The following is a 17,346-nucleotide window of genomic DNA, read 5'->3' as shown; positions in this document are numbered from 1 at the left end:
CGGGTCGTGGGAGGGGGTCCGGTGTGGTGGTGGGCGGTCGAGTGGGGGGCACCGTGGACGGGGGGCGGCCTCGCCGCGGCAGAAGGGCCACCCGTGGTGGGTGGTCGATGTCCACGTGCGCCGGCTTGAGGCGGTCCACCGCAATCCGGTCCGACCTGCCGCCGATGTCGATGACGAACGACTTGTCGTCCCGTCGCAGCACCCGGAAGGGCCCGTCGTACGGCGGCCGGAGTGGCCCCCGATGTGCGTCGTGACGCACAAAAACATACTCCGCTGTGCGAAGTGCTGGGGGGACGTAGGACTGGGGGTCACCGTGGTGGGATGTTGGCACGGGGGCAAACCGTCGGGCGGCCTCCTGGAGGTCCGAGCGCTGGTGAGCTGCGGACCAGGGACTGGTAGCGTCGGGCACGAATTCGCCCGGGACGCGTAGCGCCTGGCCATAGACAAGCTCGGCGGTGGATGCCTGGAGGTCCTCCGTGGGGGCCGTGCGGAGGCCCAAATGGACCCACGGCAGCCGGTCGGCCCAACCGCCGTCTTGAAGGCCGGCCATGAGCGCGGCCTTCATGGAGCGGTGGAATCGCTCGCACAACCCGTTTGCTTGGGGGTGGTAGGCCGTAGTACGGTGGAGCTTGACCCCCAGGTTGCGGGCGACCACGCCCCACAGCTCGGAGGTGAACTGTGGTCCGCGGTCTGACGAGATGTCCGCCGGTGCGCCGAAGCGGGCGGCCCAGGTGGCGATGAAAGCCTGCGCCACGTCGGCGGTGGTGGTGGAGACGAGGGGAACGGCCTCCGGCCACCTGGTGGTCCTGTCCACCATGGTGAGCAGGTGTGTGAACCCCCGTGACGGGGGGAGGGGGCCCACCAGATCCACGTTGACGTGGTCGAAACGTCGTTCGGGCACGGTGAAAAGTGCCAGCGGGGCCTGGGTGTGTCGGTGGACCTTGGCCCGTTGGCAGGCTGTGCAGGTGCTGGTCCAATCGCGGACGTCCCGACGAAGGCCGTGCCAGACGAATCGCGCCGACACCAGCTTCTGGGAAGCTTTCCGGCCCGGGTGGGAAAGGCCGTGGAGGGAGGCGAAGATGCGGCGTTGCCAGGTGACGGGCACGATGGGGCGAGGCTGGCCTTGGGAGACGTCGCAGAGCAGGACAGTGTCCGCGAAGGGGATGTCGGCCAGGCGGACGCCCGTGTCCGCCGCCCGGAGGGCTTGCACCGTGGTGTCGGTGGTTTGGTCCGCCGCCATAAGCGCAAAGTCCACGCCCAGGTGGACCGCGTTCGCGCTGGCCCGGGAAAGACAGTCGGCCACGGCGTTGTTTTTGCCGGCGACGTGCCGGATGTCCGTGGTAAACTCCGACACGGCGGAGAGGTGGCGCTGTTGGCGGGCCGACCACGGCTCCGTGACCTTGGCCATGGCGTAAACCAACGGCTTGTGGTCGACGAACACCGTGAAAGGTCGGCCCTCCAGGAGGTGGTGGAAATGGCGGACGGCCAGGTGTAGACCGAGGAGCTCCCGGTCAAACGTGCTGTATTTGAGCTCGTTCGGCCGGAGCTGCCGGCTGAAAAAAGCGAGTGGCTGCCAAACCCCGTTCACCCATTGCTCATGTACGGCGCCCACCGCGTAGTCGGAGGCATCCGTGGTGAGGGCGATGGGAGCGTTGAGCACCGGGTGAGCGAGCAGTGTTGCGTCGGCGAGGGCCCGCTTTGAGCTTTGGAAGGCCGCATCCATTGCTGCGGACCAGGCGATGTCGTGCTTGGCCGGCTTGCCCCGGAGGGCTTCGTAGAGGGGCCGCATGAGTTGAGCAGCACGGGGCATGAAGCGGTGATAAAAATTCACCATTCCCAGGAATTCCTGCAGGGCCTTTATGGTGCGGGGACGCGGGAATGTGGTGATGGCCTCGACCTTGGTTGGCAGCGGCACGGCCCCGTTCTTGGTGATGTGGTGGCCCAAAAAATCAACGGCCGTCGTGCCGAAGTGGCATTTGGCCGGGTTGACGATGAGGCCGTGCTCGCTGAGGCGCCCGAACAGTGTTCGGAGGTGGAGGAGGTGCTCGGCCCGGGACGTGCTGGCGACGAGGATGTCATCCAGGTAAACGAAAAGGAATGGCAGGTCACGCAGCACGCCATCCATCAAGCGCTGGAACGCCTGAGCCGCGTTCTTGAGACCAAACGGCATCCGCAAGAATTCGAATAAGCCGAACGGCGTGATGACTGCCGTTTTAGGGACGTCAGCCGCCCTGACAGGTACCTGATGATATCCCCGTATGAGATCAATTTTCGAAAAAATGACCCGTCCTGCCAGACGGGCGGAGAAGTCTTGGATATGCGGGATCGGGTACCTGTCGGGGGTGGTAGCGTCATTGAGACGGCGGTAGTCGCCACACGGGCGCCATCCACCCCCCGGCTTTGGCAAGATGTGCAGTGGCGAGGCCCACGCGCTATCGGAGCGCCGCACGATGCCGAGGTGCTCCAACGCGTCGAATTCGGCCTTCGCCACGGCGAGCTTGGCTGGGTCGAGGCGGCGGGCCCTGGCGTAGACCGGCGGGCCCGTGGTTTGTATGTGGTGCTCGATCCCATGCCGTACTGCGACGGCCGAAAACGTCGGCCGCGTGAGGGCCGGGAACTCCGTGAGCAGGCGAGCAAACTCGTTCGCCGCCGGGACGGCGCATGCCAGCTCGGTCGGCGCGGAGCTGCTCAATGTGCATACCAGGGAGCTGAAGGTTTCGGCGTTGATTAAACGACGCCGTTGGACGTCCACCAGCAGTCCGTGTGCGCAGAGGAAGTCGGCGCCTAGCAGAGCCATGGGCACGTTTGCGGTTACAAACGTCCAAGCAAAGCGTTGGCCGCCGAAGCAGAGGGTGACGTTGCGCGGGCCGAAGGTGCGGATGGTCGATCCGTTGGCCGCAACCAAGGAGGGGCCGCAAACCGCGGATTGCCTGTCCTGGTCAGAGGCGGGTATGACGCTCAGTTGGGCGCCGGTGTCGCACAGGAAGCGCCGTCCGGACGCTTTATCCGTGATGAACAGTAAGTTGCCTGTGTGGCCGGCGCTCATGGCTGGTAATGAACGCCGGCCCGGCCGTTTCCCGGCCTGCCGAAGGTGCACGGGGGTCGGCATGTCCGGGCCTTCTGTCCGAACCTGGCATGATAGTAACACCACGCTTGGTCAGGTGGAGGCCCCGGTCGTCATGCTGGAGGTGGTCGGCTCGGTGTAGCGGCCGCCAATTGCGTCGGCAGTTCGGTCGTCGACCGTGCCGGGTGCTCGGGCGCCATGGGTGTTGCGTCGGACGGCGGTGGGTCCCATGTCGCCGCTGCGATGCGCTGTCCTGCGGCGGAGATCTTGTCGGCTTCTCTGGCAAGGGCCCGGGGATCTGTGATCGTCGTGCTTGCCAGGGCGAGGCGTACCGGGTTAGGCAGCTGACGGAGGAACAGCTCCCGGAACAGGAATGCCGGAGAGTGCTCGCCGAGCAGTGAAAGCATGTAGTCCATTCGCTCGGAAGGGCGCGTGTCGCCGAGCTCGGGCAGGTCGAGCAGGCGCCGTGCGTGTTCCGCCGATGGGAGGACGAAAGCGTCGAGGAGAAGCTTCTTAATCGCGCCGTATTTGTCAGCGGCTGGCGGGCTCTCGAGGAGGCTCAGGGCGCGGGCCGCGGTGGCCGAACCGAGCGCTGCTACCACATGGTGGAAGCGGGTGTCGTCGGCCGTGATGCCTCGCAGGGCGAACAGGGAATCCGCCTGTGCGAACCAAACCGCCGCGTGAGTCTCCCAGAAGGTAGGCAGTTTAAGGGCGACTGCCGTGTCCATGTCGGTAGGTCACCAATGAAGGAGCTGGGGCTCCCACGTCGATCGGAAGAATGGACGCGACAAAAAGCTGGAATTCATCCGAGTTGCTTTAATCAAACCAAACACTCAGGCACTCTGAAAAGCCCGTTTATCGGGCAGCAATATATATACATATTATCCCGGAGCGTTTGCCCAGGAAAGGCGAGAGGGGGCGTGGCCCAGCGTCCTGGCTGCGGCCTGGCAAGTTGAGGGCGAGCCTGCCCGGGCGTCCCGACCGAGGCCTGGCAAGTTGAGCGCGGGCCTGCCCGGGCGTCCTGGACGAGCCCGGCATGGTGATCGCTCCGCGTCCTTGATAGGTGCAAGGCGATTGTGAAAACCCAGCGGTAGCCGCTACAATATATAAATTAATATATAGCATGAGAGGGCATGGCATGTGAGAGGGTTGGGGTATAGAAGATGCCGATTGATGCTGTGTTCTAGTGATCCATAAAGCCTCCATCTCCTAAACTGGGACTCAATGTCATCCGTCTTATCACAGCGTATAAACATGAGGTATAATGGTATATAGACTGCTTCAGTAGCTCTAAACTTCCGGATTATTTTTTAAAACGATATTTTGAAATCATTATTTTATTAAAATTGAAGTATTATACTCGAATGCCATGTGGGCTAAGCCTGGTGTTGGCTGGCTTAACATCTTAGGGTCTTGAGTTTGAGCCCTTGTCGTGCTGTTAATAACACCAGATGGCTTGACTCAGCCTGTCATCCTTCCGCGTTTGGCAAAAATGAGCACCTGCTTACTGGAAACAGGGGGGACGACATCAGTGGCACAGCCTTGCAATGATGCAACTAGCAGCTGCAGATTGCATACGAAATAGTAATACTGCGCGGGGTATCGTGTTCTATGAACTTTCTAGTTTCTAATATATGAAGCCCTATTCCTTCAACTGCTCCTAGTAGCCAAGAGAAACTAACCCTGAAATCCATCAATAGTAATGCTGGACCATCTCCACAGTCCTTCATCAAATGTGATCACCAAAACTCAATACAATATTCCAGATGAGGCCTCAATAAATTGCTCTGCAATGTTAACACTACCTCTTGATTTACAATATATCCCCCTTTGAATACAACCTATACCTCTATTAGCTTTACCTATAACTGCCTGCCATTGTGCTCTCTGCTTACCCCACCCCGTATCTATTACCACCCCTCTTCTCCTATGTCACACTGGAAGTTGATGCATCTTAGAAAGGGCTTCGGACATGTCTTCTGCAAAACGGCAAACCAGTTCCATTTACATTAAAGAACTTACCCACTGGCCAAGCCAACTATTCGAACATTGAGAGGGAAACCCTAGCATTCGTGTTTGGGAAATGGGAATACACAATTACATACTTCTTTAGAAGCGGCTTCCACTTCCATATTGACCACAAGCCATTAGTGATTATCTGCAACAAACCGTTGACCAGTGCCCTGCCACATCTCAAATTTCTAATCAAGATTCAAGGCTACAACTTCTCCATCAAGTACAAACCAGGGTCCTACATGATATTTGTCGACACACTGAGCAGGTTGCCTAACCCAGATAAGCGAGATGACATTTCGGATATTGCTTGACCTACAGGTCGATATTACCTTCAATGATGGCCTAGATACCAAGGGCATAGACGTAGTCCATTTTGGCGAGCAAGACAAGTAATCTGTGCTGGGTGGCTGGATCCATAAAGGAACTTCCACAAGACTTGTGACCATATATTGACCGTACGGGGATGAACTCGGAGACTCAGCTTGTTATCTTTCTGAGGTTGACAAAATGAGGTCCAATTCAATTATCAAGTTTCTTGTAGAGTTCTTGCCAAGTGGCTTAAGCACCCAAGCAAGCACTCTATTCAAATCCGTTGATAAGGAGCAGCTGGCATGTGGCAAGCACAAGCTAGCTGATTGGTAACTGAACTACACACACCCCTGGCATTTGGTAAGTTTACCCACCCTGATTCCTGATAGTTTTTGATGTGCACGTGTAAAATAAAATAAAAGCAACCTTTCGCTTTACGGTATTAAAAATTGGTTACCGGTAATGCCATTGTATCCAGACAAGCGACGCAGCACACTTGGGCGACATCTGGAGGCTGGAATGCAAACCCTTGATCATGGAGGTCTATAATAAACCTGGCGGCGGGCGCAATGCACGATGTATCTCTATTATCATGAGCCATGACTCATGAGTGAAGCCAATTTGTGGTTTGGCGGCCATCTTAGCGTGCCGATATTTCTGACATGGAAGCTTCATGTTTAATCCCCGAAATCTTTGCTTTAGTCAATTGTACTGCGATTTTTGAAATTTTCCTCGAAAAAAAAATAATCACAAGGCCTCAGTATCCAGCATTCAGTTGCACGAACGCCTCTGGCAAGGGCTTGAAACTGTCTTTCCATCGGTATGTTTGATGAAAATATCTTGATGCTGGAGGTGTCCCCACTCAGTCTCTCTCAATTAGGGAGCAAATAACTCGAGAATCGACAATTCTCCATGAAAACAATCTGTGAGAGCAATCAGTTTCATACTCTTGCTGTCGTTTGTTTACAAAATGATCGGCATGCCAATATGGCCGCCGGAGTACTTCCGGTGGCTTCACTTCCATTGTCTCATTGTTCCTCCAGATTAATTATAAGACCTCTGGGCCCTTCATACGTCACCTTTCCGTGACCCGGATGAGGAATATCACATATTAAATCACGGAAAGTTTTGCGTAGAAAGAAAAACAAAACATTATAATTTTTAGCATACTCATTGCAGCAAAAAATTCATTTCAAAGATTGATCACGTAACATGACTGAAAAAAATCGCCTTTAAGGGAGAAGAAGAAGATTCCGCCGTATTCCCTCACACAGTGAGACAAGGAAGTTAAGTTATGGGTGCAGACCAGCGGAGAAGAAGAAGAAGACGAAGGGCTGCTGTGTCTAGGACGAGGAGAGAAACGGATTCGCCCGTTGGATTAGACAATATTGGTTGTCTATAAAAATCGAAATAAAGGTGAATGTGCACTTGTAAAATCGGAACATCCTCGATGGCCAAGGAAGGCTCTCCTCAATGCGCCTCCGATCGGAATGACGTCAAACCTACATAGTTTGATACACAAATCACAACCTCAGCAGATTCAGTTTGTCTTAATAACGAATCGACTGTATTGCTCCTCCAATAACAACGCGAGAAGTCGTTTACCGCCCCCCTCGATACTCTAAATGACGTGCCGGGCAGCGTCATCACAATTATATTTATTTATTTAAATAATCCTAACCTGCGGTGGTTCTTCTTCCTCCTAATAGCTTCTTCTTCTTTTTCTCGGTCTTCTCCGCTTCTTCTTCCCTTGCTGCTTCTTCTTCTCTGCTTCTTCTTCTTCTTAACAAGTCTCGGTTCCGTCCCGAGGGTCCTGTTTTCATTCGTCCCTTCACTTCACTCTTCCGTTCCGTGTTAAGCCGACCGGGCGCGATGGCGGTCACGGTGAACATCAAGTTGCCCGGACGTACTCTAACCGGATTCCTTCACGCTCAGAACCGGGCAGCGGACTGGTCGGTATTCGTGCGCCACTGAACGCCCGGGCACGCTCTGATGGCGCGATTAACCCTTTGTGAGATGAGATTAACCATCCCATCGAATATAACATTATAAGTCTGTAATTGGTGTTGCTATCGCGCAGGCCCAACTGCGTACGATCACTTATTGGACGATTTGTCATTTATCGAAGTTTCATTATGTAGCAAACACTTGTGGTGACGTGTGACGTCACGTCTTCATGAGTCGATTGTCAATAAGAATAAGGGAAGATCCTTCAAAAAAAGATAAAACTTTTACCCTGTACAAGACACGTAAACCACGCAACTACTTGTACTGTACTGTACTGTAACGTAAAATGTTTTCAGAATCATTGGCTTTTTTGCCTCGAATGTTGGTCACGTGCCGATTCAGGGAGTGCGGTTAAATGCAGTGCCCCTGTAGGTGACGTCACTCGAGGTCGACGAAAGTGCCAGAGCTCTGATTTACGACTTACGACACAGGAATACAGAGACATACACGGAAGCAGAGGATGGTTGATCCTGTAGAAACTGGCACAAATTCGATAGGGAATGTGGGAGGATCCCAGTGATGGTCCAAAAGGGTCTTCAAGACCTTCACTGTTGAGGGCCCCGACCGCGTGGTGTAAGACTGGTACGATCAGTGATCTTTCGATTAAGAAATATCCCCCTTTTTTAAAGCTATTTTCCCTGCTAGAGCGGGGGGATAGACTTGTGGGCCCCATGACAACCATCATCGTTCCTTTTTGAGGCAATGCTTTTATGGCCGGATGCCCTTCCTGACGCCAACCCATTAGGTTCCTCTTACGACACACAGGGATACGGTGTACCTATTCTAAGCCGGGGCACACACCGGCACATTCATCCCAGAAAGCCGGTACTCAATTTGCCGACCTCGGAAGGGTGACAGGCTGAGTCAACCCCCCTGGCGTTAAATCAGCGATCGACCGGGATTCAAACCCAGGATCCTTGGATCCCAAGCCGGCACCCTAACCGCTAAGCCAACACCAGGCTGCCTTTCAATTAAGGAATCCTTTTCAGAAGTTTAGTAGATGCTTCTAAGCTTGAAGAAAACTTCCATTTGTGTCTTGTCTTAAGAAATCAATGATCTTGAGAAATCCTGTAGTTGCCATTTCAAATTTTGAACACCTGGATCATGTCACCTCTCTTGTGTCGGTAGTTCAGCAAGTGCATGCCCACTCTCTTTAGCCTGTCTTGATGTGGTAGGTACTTTATAGATTGCACAAGTGTAGTAGATTTTCCCTGCACACTTTCCACTTTATTTGCGTCAGAAACAGATATAGGAACCCTTGTCAGGTAACCATATTGCAGCACAGGTCTCACAAAAGAACTTGAATATGAACGGAAATGTATCTACAGGGTGAGTCACAAGTCCCAGGACACGGTTTTAGCTGATTATACAAGATTTGTTTATACCATTTACCAGGGTGAGCCATAAACCCCAGGAATATAGTAGGGGAGCTCCCAATAGAGTTCGTGACCATTTTCCCGTGATCAAGGTTTGAAGGTTGATTTTGAAAGATAAAAATATATATAAAAAAATAAGCTTGGGTATCTTTTTTTAAAATGCGGGCTAACTCGGCCAGAGGACAAAATCCAAGATGTCCGCCAAAACCGCGAAATCGGGCATATTTCCGCCTACGTGAATGCTACATATACATATTGGGTGTCCATATGTGGGTTTTTCTGGGCCCAGATCTTGCATCTTACATCAGTCAAGTGATATTGTGACTTAAAATGATATTAAATGATTAATGTTGACCAAAATCCAAGATGGCCGCTGCAAAAAACCATGTATTGTATATGTTCATAATTGTGCATACCATAGATTCATCGCTGGCGTCTAAATACAGTTTTACATGACTAGTGTTTTCATTTATAACCTTATTGTTACTATGAATGACTTTTTGAGCAGGCAACGAACCAAGATGGCTGCCTCTCGCCCGTTAGATAAGCAGTTATGGCTACTGTACATTGTATCTATTGCAACGTCTTTTATTTGACACAATGTTCAAGGTTTTCATTTGCAATCAGTAAGAAAGAATTTATCTTTCTCTATTTTGTTTTATTATATTTACAGTGACATGACATTACATTTACAAGCAGTGATACACATTGCACAAGTAGCATATACGGTAGGGTTGAAAATGACAATAGTTGTTATAACAGTTTGTTTGTGTTGGATAGATTGAAATTGTTATTCACTGTCCGAATCGTCCGTCTCGGACCCAGACTCGACTGGATCATCCATAGTTGGGCTGCTTTCCAAAGCCTGAGTTAGTTTTTCTGGGAGTGCTGGGTGAATGTACCTCAATGGAAGACACATGCCTTCCTCGAGATGCCAGCCATGAGATAAAGGAGACGGTGGCGCATCAGGTTTTTCGTAGTTGAGCAACACGTAGGTTTGATAGTTCACTCTCTTGACTTTCAAATCGTGGGATTCTTTGTCTGGTGGAAGCCGCAGTATTGATTTCCTTTTCATTTGTCGCCACTTCCTGGCCCGAGCATCACACAGAGTGGTACTTTGTTTGTCCTTGTATATGTACCGTATGGTGTACAGCGTCATATGATCAAGCACCTGCTGAGGGACCGGTAGGTGTTTCCCTACTTCACTGAGGAACGCTCTAGCTTCAGGTGAAGTGGATGATATGTCGAAGATGGTTTTCTTCCCATGTCCAAAGAATGCTGCTGTTGTGTCTGAGCCGCTGTGGACGTGAAGAGGAACTATGATATCTGCTATTTCCTTCGGGCAGAAAGCTGTACAATCTATGAACTGCTTTTTGTACTTCATTGCGAGCACCCCTTCAGTTCTATGAGCAACATACGATGCCAATACAAGCACGTCCGTATCTTCTGCGTCGATGATAACAGGTGTTTCTATTCCAGCTTTACGTATTTGTGAGTAGATGAAGAACATGCATGTGTCTGCTTCTAACTGTTCACACTGGAAGTCTGTAACAGGCAAACCTGTCGATAGATTGACACATGTGGGCCCAACGCAGTAGACAAATTCAGTGTTAGAATAGTTTCGGTACAACACGCTGAACTCGTTTCTGAGAAAGATCTGTAGGTGCTGCTTGTTTGTTGCATTGTGGAAGAAGTCTTGAAATCCTTTGGCAGATGGGAATTTGTCCGACTGCTTGAAAAATACATTCTTGGAGCCATCTGAAAATCCAGAAGTGCTTTTTCGAAGCTTGCGTTCGCTATCCTTGACGGTCAGGGAAACATCATATCTGTCATTGACAAACACAACTTGTGATGCATATTTATGTCTGCTCATAATGACGGCGAACACCTTCGATGCGTAGTCTCCCCAGGTGTAGGAAATTCCATCAGCCTTTTCCCTGTCTTCTACCGATGGCGTAGACAAACGCCATATAAATCCCATGTCCAGGATCGCCGTGTACTTGTCTGGTGTTGGTTCCAACGCATGTAGCTTGAATTTTTCTACCAACTTAGATTTTTGCACTTTTTTCATGGTGCCGTTGATATTGAATATTGGCAGACATTCATCTGTGACTCGGTACGACATTATCTCTGACAAGGTGAAATTTTCGGTGTCATTTTCAGCAAGTGAGACAACTGCTGCCATCGCTCTGTTCTCCATTGCGTCTGACTTCATGATGCGCTCGCCAGTCTTGACTGAAGGTGGGTTGCTGAAGTTCCGTCTCAAATTCCTGTGAATGGTTGCATGGAAAGGTTTGTTGCTGCTGAACATTCTGTCTTCACAGAATGCCTTCAAGCATTTCTCGCCATCGGTGTGGACCGATTCAAAATCTTGAATGAGGTCATCAGAAGCTACCATTCCAGACTGTAGTGACTTCAAGACCTTGTTTTCTTCATTGAAAGGGTCACAGCCAAATTCAGTGATGCAGTTGTTAATATCTTGTACAGCTTGTTCGTCTTCCTTCATGCGAGTGGGAGCATTTTCACTGTGATGTTTTGATTCTGATGTGCTGGCAAGATCATGCAGTGAGGATCGGACTCTATTAACATTGTTAGCATTTCGGGAATGTGACAGCAGCATCTTTTCGTTCTTCAAAATTTTGAGCCAGCCAGCTTTCATCTTTGAACCCTTGTTCATTGTCATCTCGATCCAGAGATCCAATGGCAAACATGAGTAAGGCTTTCCCGACATGGATTGAGCAAATAAGCCATCTCGCATGTATTGTGCTACATCCTCTGGGAGGGATTCCATTTCCAGCCAATACTCAACCAACCACCGTCCATATTTATCGTTGTCATAAATCTGGATCCATGGTAGCATTAAACGTAATGTCGACTTGAATTGTTCCCAGTTCTGGATTCTCAACGCATGCAGATTCATCATCAATATTTCAGTCATCTCCATAAATGTGATCCAGTACTTTGCCATTGAACCACCGGACTCCTCAATTCTATTGAACTCATCTGCCACCAATGAAATAACCTCTTGGTTGGCTTCCAGAAGTGCATAACATTCCTGCCGTTCTTCTGCTGTTGAGGAAGGATTCCGCAGGACAGTCAAGTGAGCTTCAAGTTCATCTGAGATGCTTCCCCCATTCTGTAGTGACTGTTGTATGATTCTTCTCAGCAGAGTTTCATACATCAATCGGAGACATCGTATGCTCCTCTTGTAGTGTTTGCCCCGTAATGCCTGGTCCACAGACCCTTCTGCAATAACATCTGCCGCAACGAGGATGTCAGACAAGCCAGACCCGTGAAAACGCTTATTCATGGCAGAAATGTAAGACATGTGAATATGAAATGGGCCCATAGAAGGCAACACGACACTGAATTTATCAGGGTGTTCGTATCTCATTTGCACTATCAAGGCATACACTGGTTGATCTCCTACCAACTGGATGAAGGGCATGTTCTTTTTGCCTGCTGCATCAACCATCCGGCACATTATTTCGTGCACTACAGATTTTCCAGGAGGATTTGGAAAAGTCAAGAAGTAATACGGCTTGCTTTTGACAACATGCGGCTGAACTGTTGACTGGAAACCTGCAAATCCCCCAACTGTTTGACTGCATGGTGCAGGTGGTGTATGAGTCTCATCTAGACATGCCATGGCATGAATGAGTCCTCACTGCCTCTGGACTTTAGTATCTGAAGGAGTAATGTCAACACCTGTTCGCATACTTGGAGCTCCACGCTGGACAGTCTTGTAAGGATGGACTTTATGCTGATCGATGCAAAGATGCTTCATTTCTTTAGACTTGGGAATTGTTAATTCTGGGGCCGATTCCTCTGGAGCATGAACCAAATCAAGTGGCTGGACAAACATAACATTTGTACGGTGTGAAGTGTTCGCGCCAGTTAGCGTGTCCTCAGAAAAGTCATCATTGTCCATTACTGCTGTCCCTGGCATACCCAGTGCAAGCTCCTCTGGACATGCTTTGTTCTGCTCAATATCGTACTTGGCCCAAGCATCATAGAGATGTAGCACGTCTTTGTAGCTGATCCCAATTGAGAATTTTTTCAATAACTCGACAAGTTCCCGGCTTCTGGTTAGTCCGTGTATCATAACAGACAACCTTGTTCCAAATGAAGTTCGTTTGCCTGTCATATATGAAGAGAGCAAGGCAGTCAAAGCGATAACTGCAGAGTCGTCATCCTCCATATCAAGGTCACGCTGAGGTTTTGAAGACTTTAGACGGGAAATGAGCTGTTTCAGTAGGCTGCTTGTTTCGTCCTCATTGAGTAAATCGTCAATGTGAGGTGGCCAGATCATTGGCGATACTTTTGCTGCTTCAGCTCTAATTCGTTGCGCTACAATTGAGACGAGTTGGTCATCAGTTGCACCTAGGCAATTTACAGCAGCTTCTATGTATGTTCCACCAGCTGACGTGTCAAAAACCATTGAGCTCTTGTTTTTTGTAACTCTTTCGTGGAAACCAATTTGGTCGCTGAATTCCGTTTGGAGCATAGATTTTATTGTGCTAGACTTCACAGTGTTCACAGTCATGCCAAAGTTCACCAGCATTTGCGTGTAGTCTTGTAGAAGGCTCTGTAGTGTTCGGAGTTCATGTCTTTCAAAAATTACAGTGCGCACATGTTTGAAAAACATTTGACGTACTTCTGCCAGTCGTACATTGTGCATGTGCAAATGTTGATCATTATAATCATGGACTTTGATGTATTTCGTCCAACATGACCGATGGTAGCGGATCTCTGTGGCAAATGGATCTGACGTGGAATCAATCAGTGTCAAAATGCGATCCCGCATATTCTCGTCGTCCAGATGGACTGTGTGACCTTTGAAGACATGCCATGCATCCATTTGTTGCATGATGTGCCACTTGTCCCGTCCAGGGTGTTTCAGGTCTTCTCCCTTCATACACCAAATACACAAATGTTTGTCTTGTATAATACCGGTTTGTGATCGTGATTGTCTCTGAGCGCAAGATGGTCCAGGTGCTTCGTCAGCTACATCATCGCTGCGAGAGATTTCTGTTTCAAAACATTTCTTTTGTCGCTTTAGTGCCTGCTCCAATTTATAGTTACTGGCCAGTTGAACTTTACACAGTTTGTGGAAATATATTCCAGCTGGTCCATTGTGCCATGGCACTGCATCAAAGACTTGACCGTATTTGTCCAATCCTCTCCATCGTTCTGCTTGTTGTTGGAGATGCTGCCAGGCTTCTGGGCTTAAGCTACTCTTTTCCTCATCACAATGCTTATGACAGAGGATACACTCACTGGAGCTTGATAGTCCTGGAGGCTGGTCCTCATCTTCACTCTTTCTCTTCTTTCCTTGAATGGGTGGTGTCGCCATGGTATACTCTGCAATGAAAAATAAAACCTATTACTTACTGTACATACCGTACATCAGACAGCATGATATGAATGATGTTAATACTTAACTGAACTTAAATATTGAACAGGACAGATCTTTATCTCTTAAAGAAAGGGACTTAACTAATATTTTAACTATTATTAGTTGAATATACTTAACTGTAATGCCTTGATCCATTGTCCACCCTGGTACTCCCTGGAAATTAATACTAACAACTACCTGTGAACAAATACCTGTGAAACTTAATCAAACCATCTTGTAGATAAGGCAGCAATCTTGGTTCGTTACCTGCTCAAAAAGTCATTCATAGTAACAATAAGGTTATAAATGAAAACACTAGTCATGTAAAACTGTATTTAGACGCCAGCGATGAATCTATGGTATGCACAATTATGAACATATACAATACATGGTTTTTTGCAGCGGCCATCTTGGATTTTGGTCAACATTAATCATTTAATATCATTTTAAGTCACAATATCACTTGACTGATGTAAGATGCAAGATCTGGGCCCAGAAAAACCCACATATGGACACCCAATATGTATATGTAGCATTCACGTAGGCGGAAATATGCCCGATTTCGCGGTTTTGGCGGACATCTTGGATTTTGTCCTCTGGCCGAGTTAGCCCGCATTTTAAAAAAAGATACCCAAGCTTATTTTTTTATATATATTTTTATCTTTCAAAATCAACCTTCAAACCTTGATCACGGGAAAATGGTCACGAACTCTATTGGGAGCTCCCCTACTAATAATAACATATTACAGTATTGTAATAACAGTAATACATAGCAATAATAAAAGGCAGTGTTTCAGTGTGTGTGTGTGTGTCTCCTCCATAACTCCAAAACCATGAAACCTCGTGGCTTCAAACTTTGCATGCATACTTACCGAACTCCAAGGGAGTGCATGAATGAAAAGTGGGTGTTTGGGTGTGTTAAAACGAACTGTATTATCTATCTACAAACGTCAGTTTATAATCGAGGAACAACTTTATTTCAATTGAATGTTATATTTTGAACATGAACTGGAACATGAATCGGAAAACAAACCTGTAGTTTAGCAGTAATATTCACCTCCTCAACCGAAGGTTTACGGAGGTTATGCTTTCATCCCTGTCTGTCTGTTTGTCTGTCTGTGAGCAAGGATATCTCAAAAAGTTACGGCTGGATTCGGACGAAATGGGCAGGTTGCGTTTGTGACGAGGACGAATTTATTCCATTTTGGTGAAGATCTGGATGAGGATACGATACTTTTTATATTATTTAAGTGATTCTTCACCATTCGGAGTTAGGGCCAAAAACTATATATAGCATGATATCTCAAAAAGTTGGGGACAAGGTGTGACAAAACGAGGTGGATGAGTTATTTCGGTGACAAGAACAAGCTGATTATATTTTGGTTTGGATCCGGTGCATATGCGGCCTAACAGTGGGATAGAAAACGTAAGCTGTTCACCCTCGTGAAGGTATGAGCTCTACCACTTTAGTTTGACACTGAATTTGTCCCGATCGCGAATGTGCAGATTGGAGTGAGATTTTTTGTTATTGTCTGTCTGCTTGGCAGTGAAACAAAATTGAAAATCATTCCAAAAAGGAAACTTACTGTTTACCTCCGCAGCCAAAGGTGGATGGAGGTTATGTTTTTACCCCTGTCTGTTTTTCCGTTTGTTTGTTTGTTTGTTTATGAACAAAATATCTCAAAAGGTTGTGGATGGATTCGGACGAAATTTGGCAGAAAGGTAGTGTATGTGACAAGGACGAAATGATTAGATTTTGGTGAAGATCCGGATTCGGATCCGGCTACTAGAATTTTTAAAGTGATTCTTCACCATTGGGAGATAGGGCCAAAAACGATACATAGGAGGATATCTATAGGAGGATAATGGTATGTCTGTGTACATGTGCGGGGGAGGGAGGGAAGGAGGAGGAGGGGGAGTACACATCTGTGGGTTTTGAATGGGGAGGGAGAGGAATAGGGCAAGAGTGAAGGTGTGTCTGTGTGTGTGTATGTTTGTGTGCGGTGTGTGTGCGGTGTGTGTGCATTCGCATGATAATGTAAAGCGCCATGAGGGTAGTTTACTCTGCTTGATGGGGCTATATAAAACTCCTTTATTATTATTATTATTATTATCTAAAAACAGTTGTGGACAGATTTGGACGAAATCTGGTGGACCGGTTGGGTGTCTGACAAATAGATTCGATGTTGGTGAAGATCTGAATATGGATTCGGATATGAGAATTATTTAATTTATGAAGTGATTCTTCACCATTGTGAGATGGAGTCAAAAACTATACATTGTGGGATATCTCACAAAGTTATGGATGGATTTGGACGAAACTTGGTGGACAGGTTGTGGGTCTGGCAAGGAAGAATCGATTTGATTTTGGTGAAGATCTGAATATGGATTCGGATATGAGGATAATTTAATTTTTTAAGTGATTCTTCACCATTGAGTGATATGGCCAAGCAGGTGGAGGTATGCTCTCTACTGAGTGCCGTTGTAGTTTTAATAATGTCATAAAGGACACAAACAACAAGCACAAATAGCTATTTTAACATGTTAAATACGGTGGTGTAAGAGAGGGTGCATCAATGGTGGTAAACCTCTGATTTAAATATATATATATGTAATATAGAGACTTGGCATTTAATATGGAATATTTTTTTTGTGGGGGTGAACTTACTTTTCAAGATGTCTTAGAACCAAAAGTTCATTGGAATTATGTTGAAATTATTCTAGATTTTGTTAATGTGACCTTTAAAAGAAACAAAAACCACATTTGACATTTCGAAACAAATAAATTGATCCTTGAAAGTGATGGAAACTGATATCGAACTCAATTCATGGACAGTACTGTGTTAAACTTCTGTACGTTTTCCAGAAGTATCTCTTTATTTTGCACGTTAGCGAAAAATTTTTTAAACAAAAACAAAAGTTAACTTACGATTGCGATTACGGACAGTAAAATTACAGTTCAGTACTTCGTGTAACCCCACGAGCATTCAGGAGAGCACGTACACGTTGAGGCATGCTGTTCACGAGATTTGCCAAGGTTTGGACAGGAATCGCTTGCCATGCAGTTACAATAGCCTGCTGCAATTCACGCACAGAGGTCGGCTGCTGGTCCAAGTGGTCGATTTGACGCGTTAATTCTGCCCACAAGTTCTCTATCGGATTCATATCCGGGGACA

The 17,346-nt window shown here is 48.0% G+C and overlaps 1 protein-coding gene across 4 annotated transcripts in view; it reads left to right on the top strand.

Annotated features, from left to right (window-relative positions):
* Nucleotides 1–7,150: 7,150 nt before the first annotated feature.
* WDR11 (WD repeat domain 11) overlaps nucleotides 7,151–17,346 on the top strand; it is a 107,610-nt gene continuing 97,414 nt past the window's right edge. The window contains exon 1 of one of the 4 annotated variants that reach the window (XM_078774372.1): nucleotides 7,151–7,341. In XM_078774372.1, coding sequence (XP_078630498.1) covers nucleotides 7,262–7,341 — 80 coding nt within the window. In that variant the 5' untranslated portion in view covers nucleotides 7,151–7,261. The remainder of the gene's footprint in view (nucleotides 7,342–17,346) is intronic. The other 3 variants (XM_078774374.1, XM_078774375.1, XM_078774373.1) reach the window with 3 other exon arrangements.

Source organism: Myxine glutinosa, chromosome 3 (assembly GCF_964187855.1).
Source record: "Myxine glutinosa chromosome 3, kmMyxGlut1.1, whole genome shotgun sequence".
NCBI lineage: Eukaryota > Metazoa > Chordata > Myxini > Myxiniformes > Myxinidae > Myxine > Myxine glutinosa.
The sequence above is the reverse complement of the archived record's forward strand: the minus strand, read 5'-3'. Positions and strand labels throughout refer to the sequence as shown.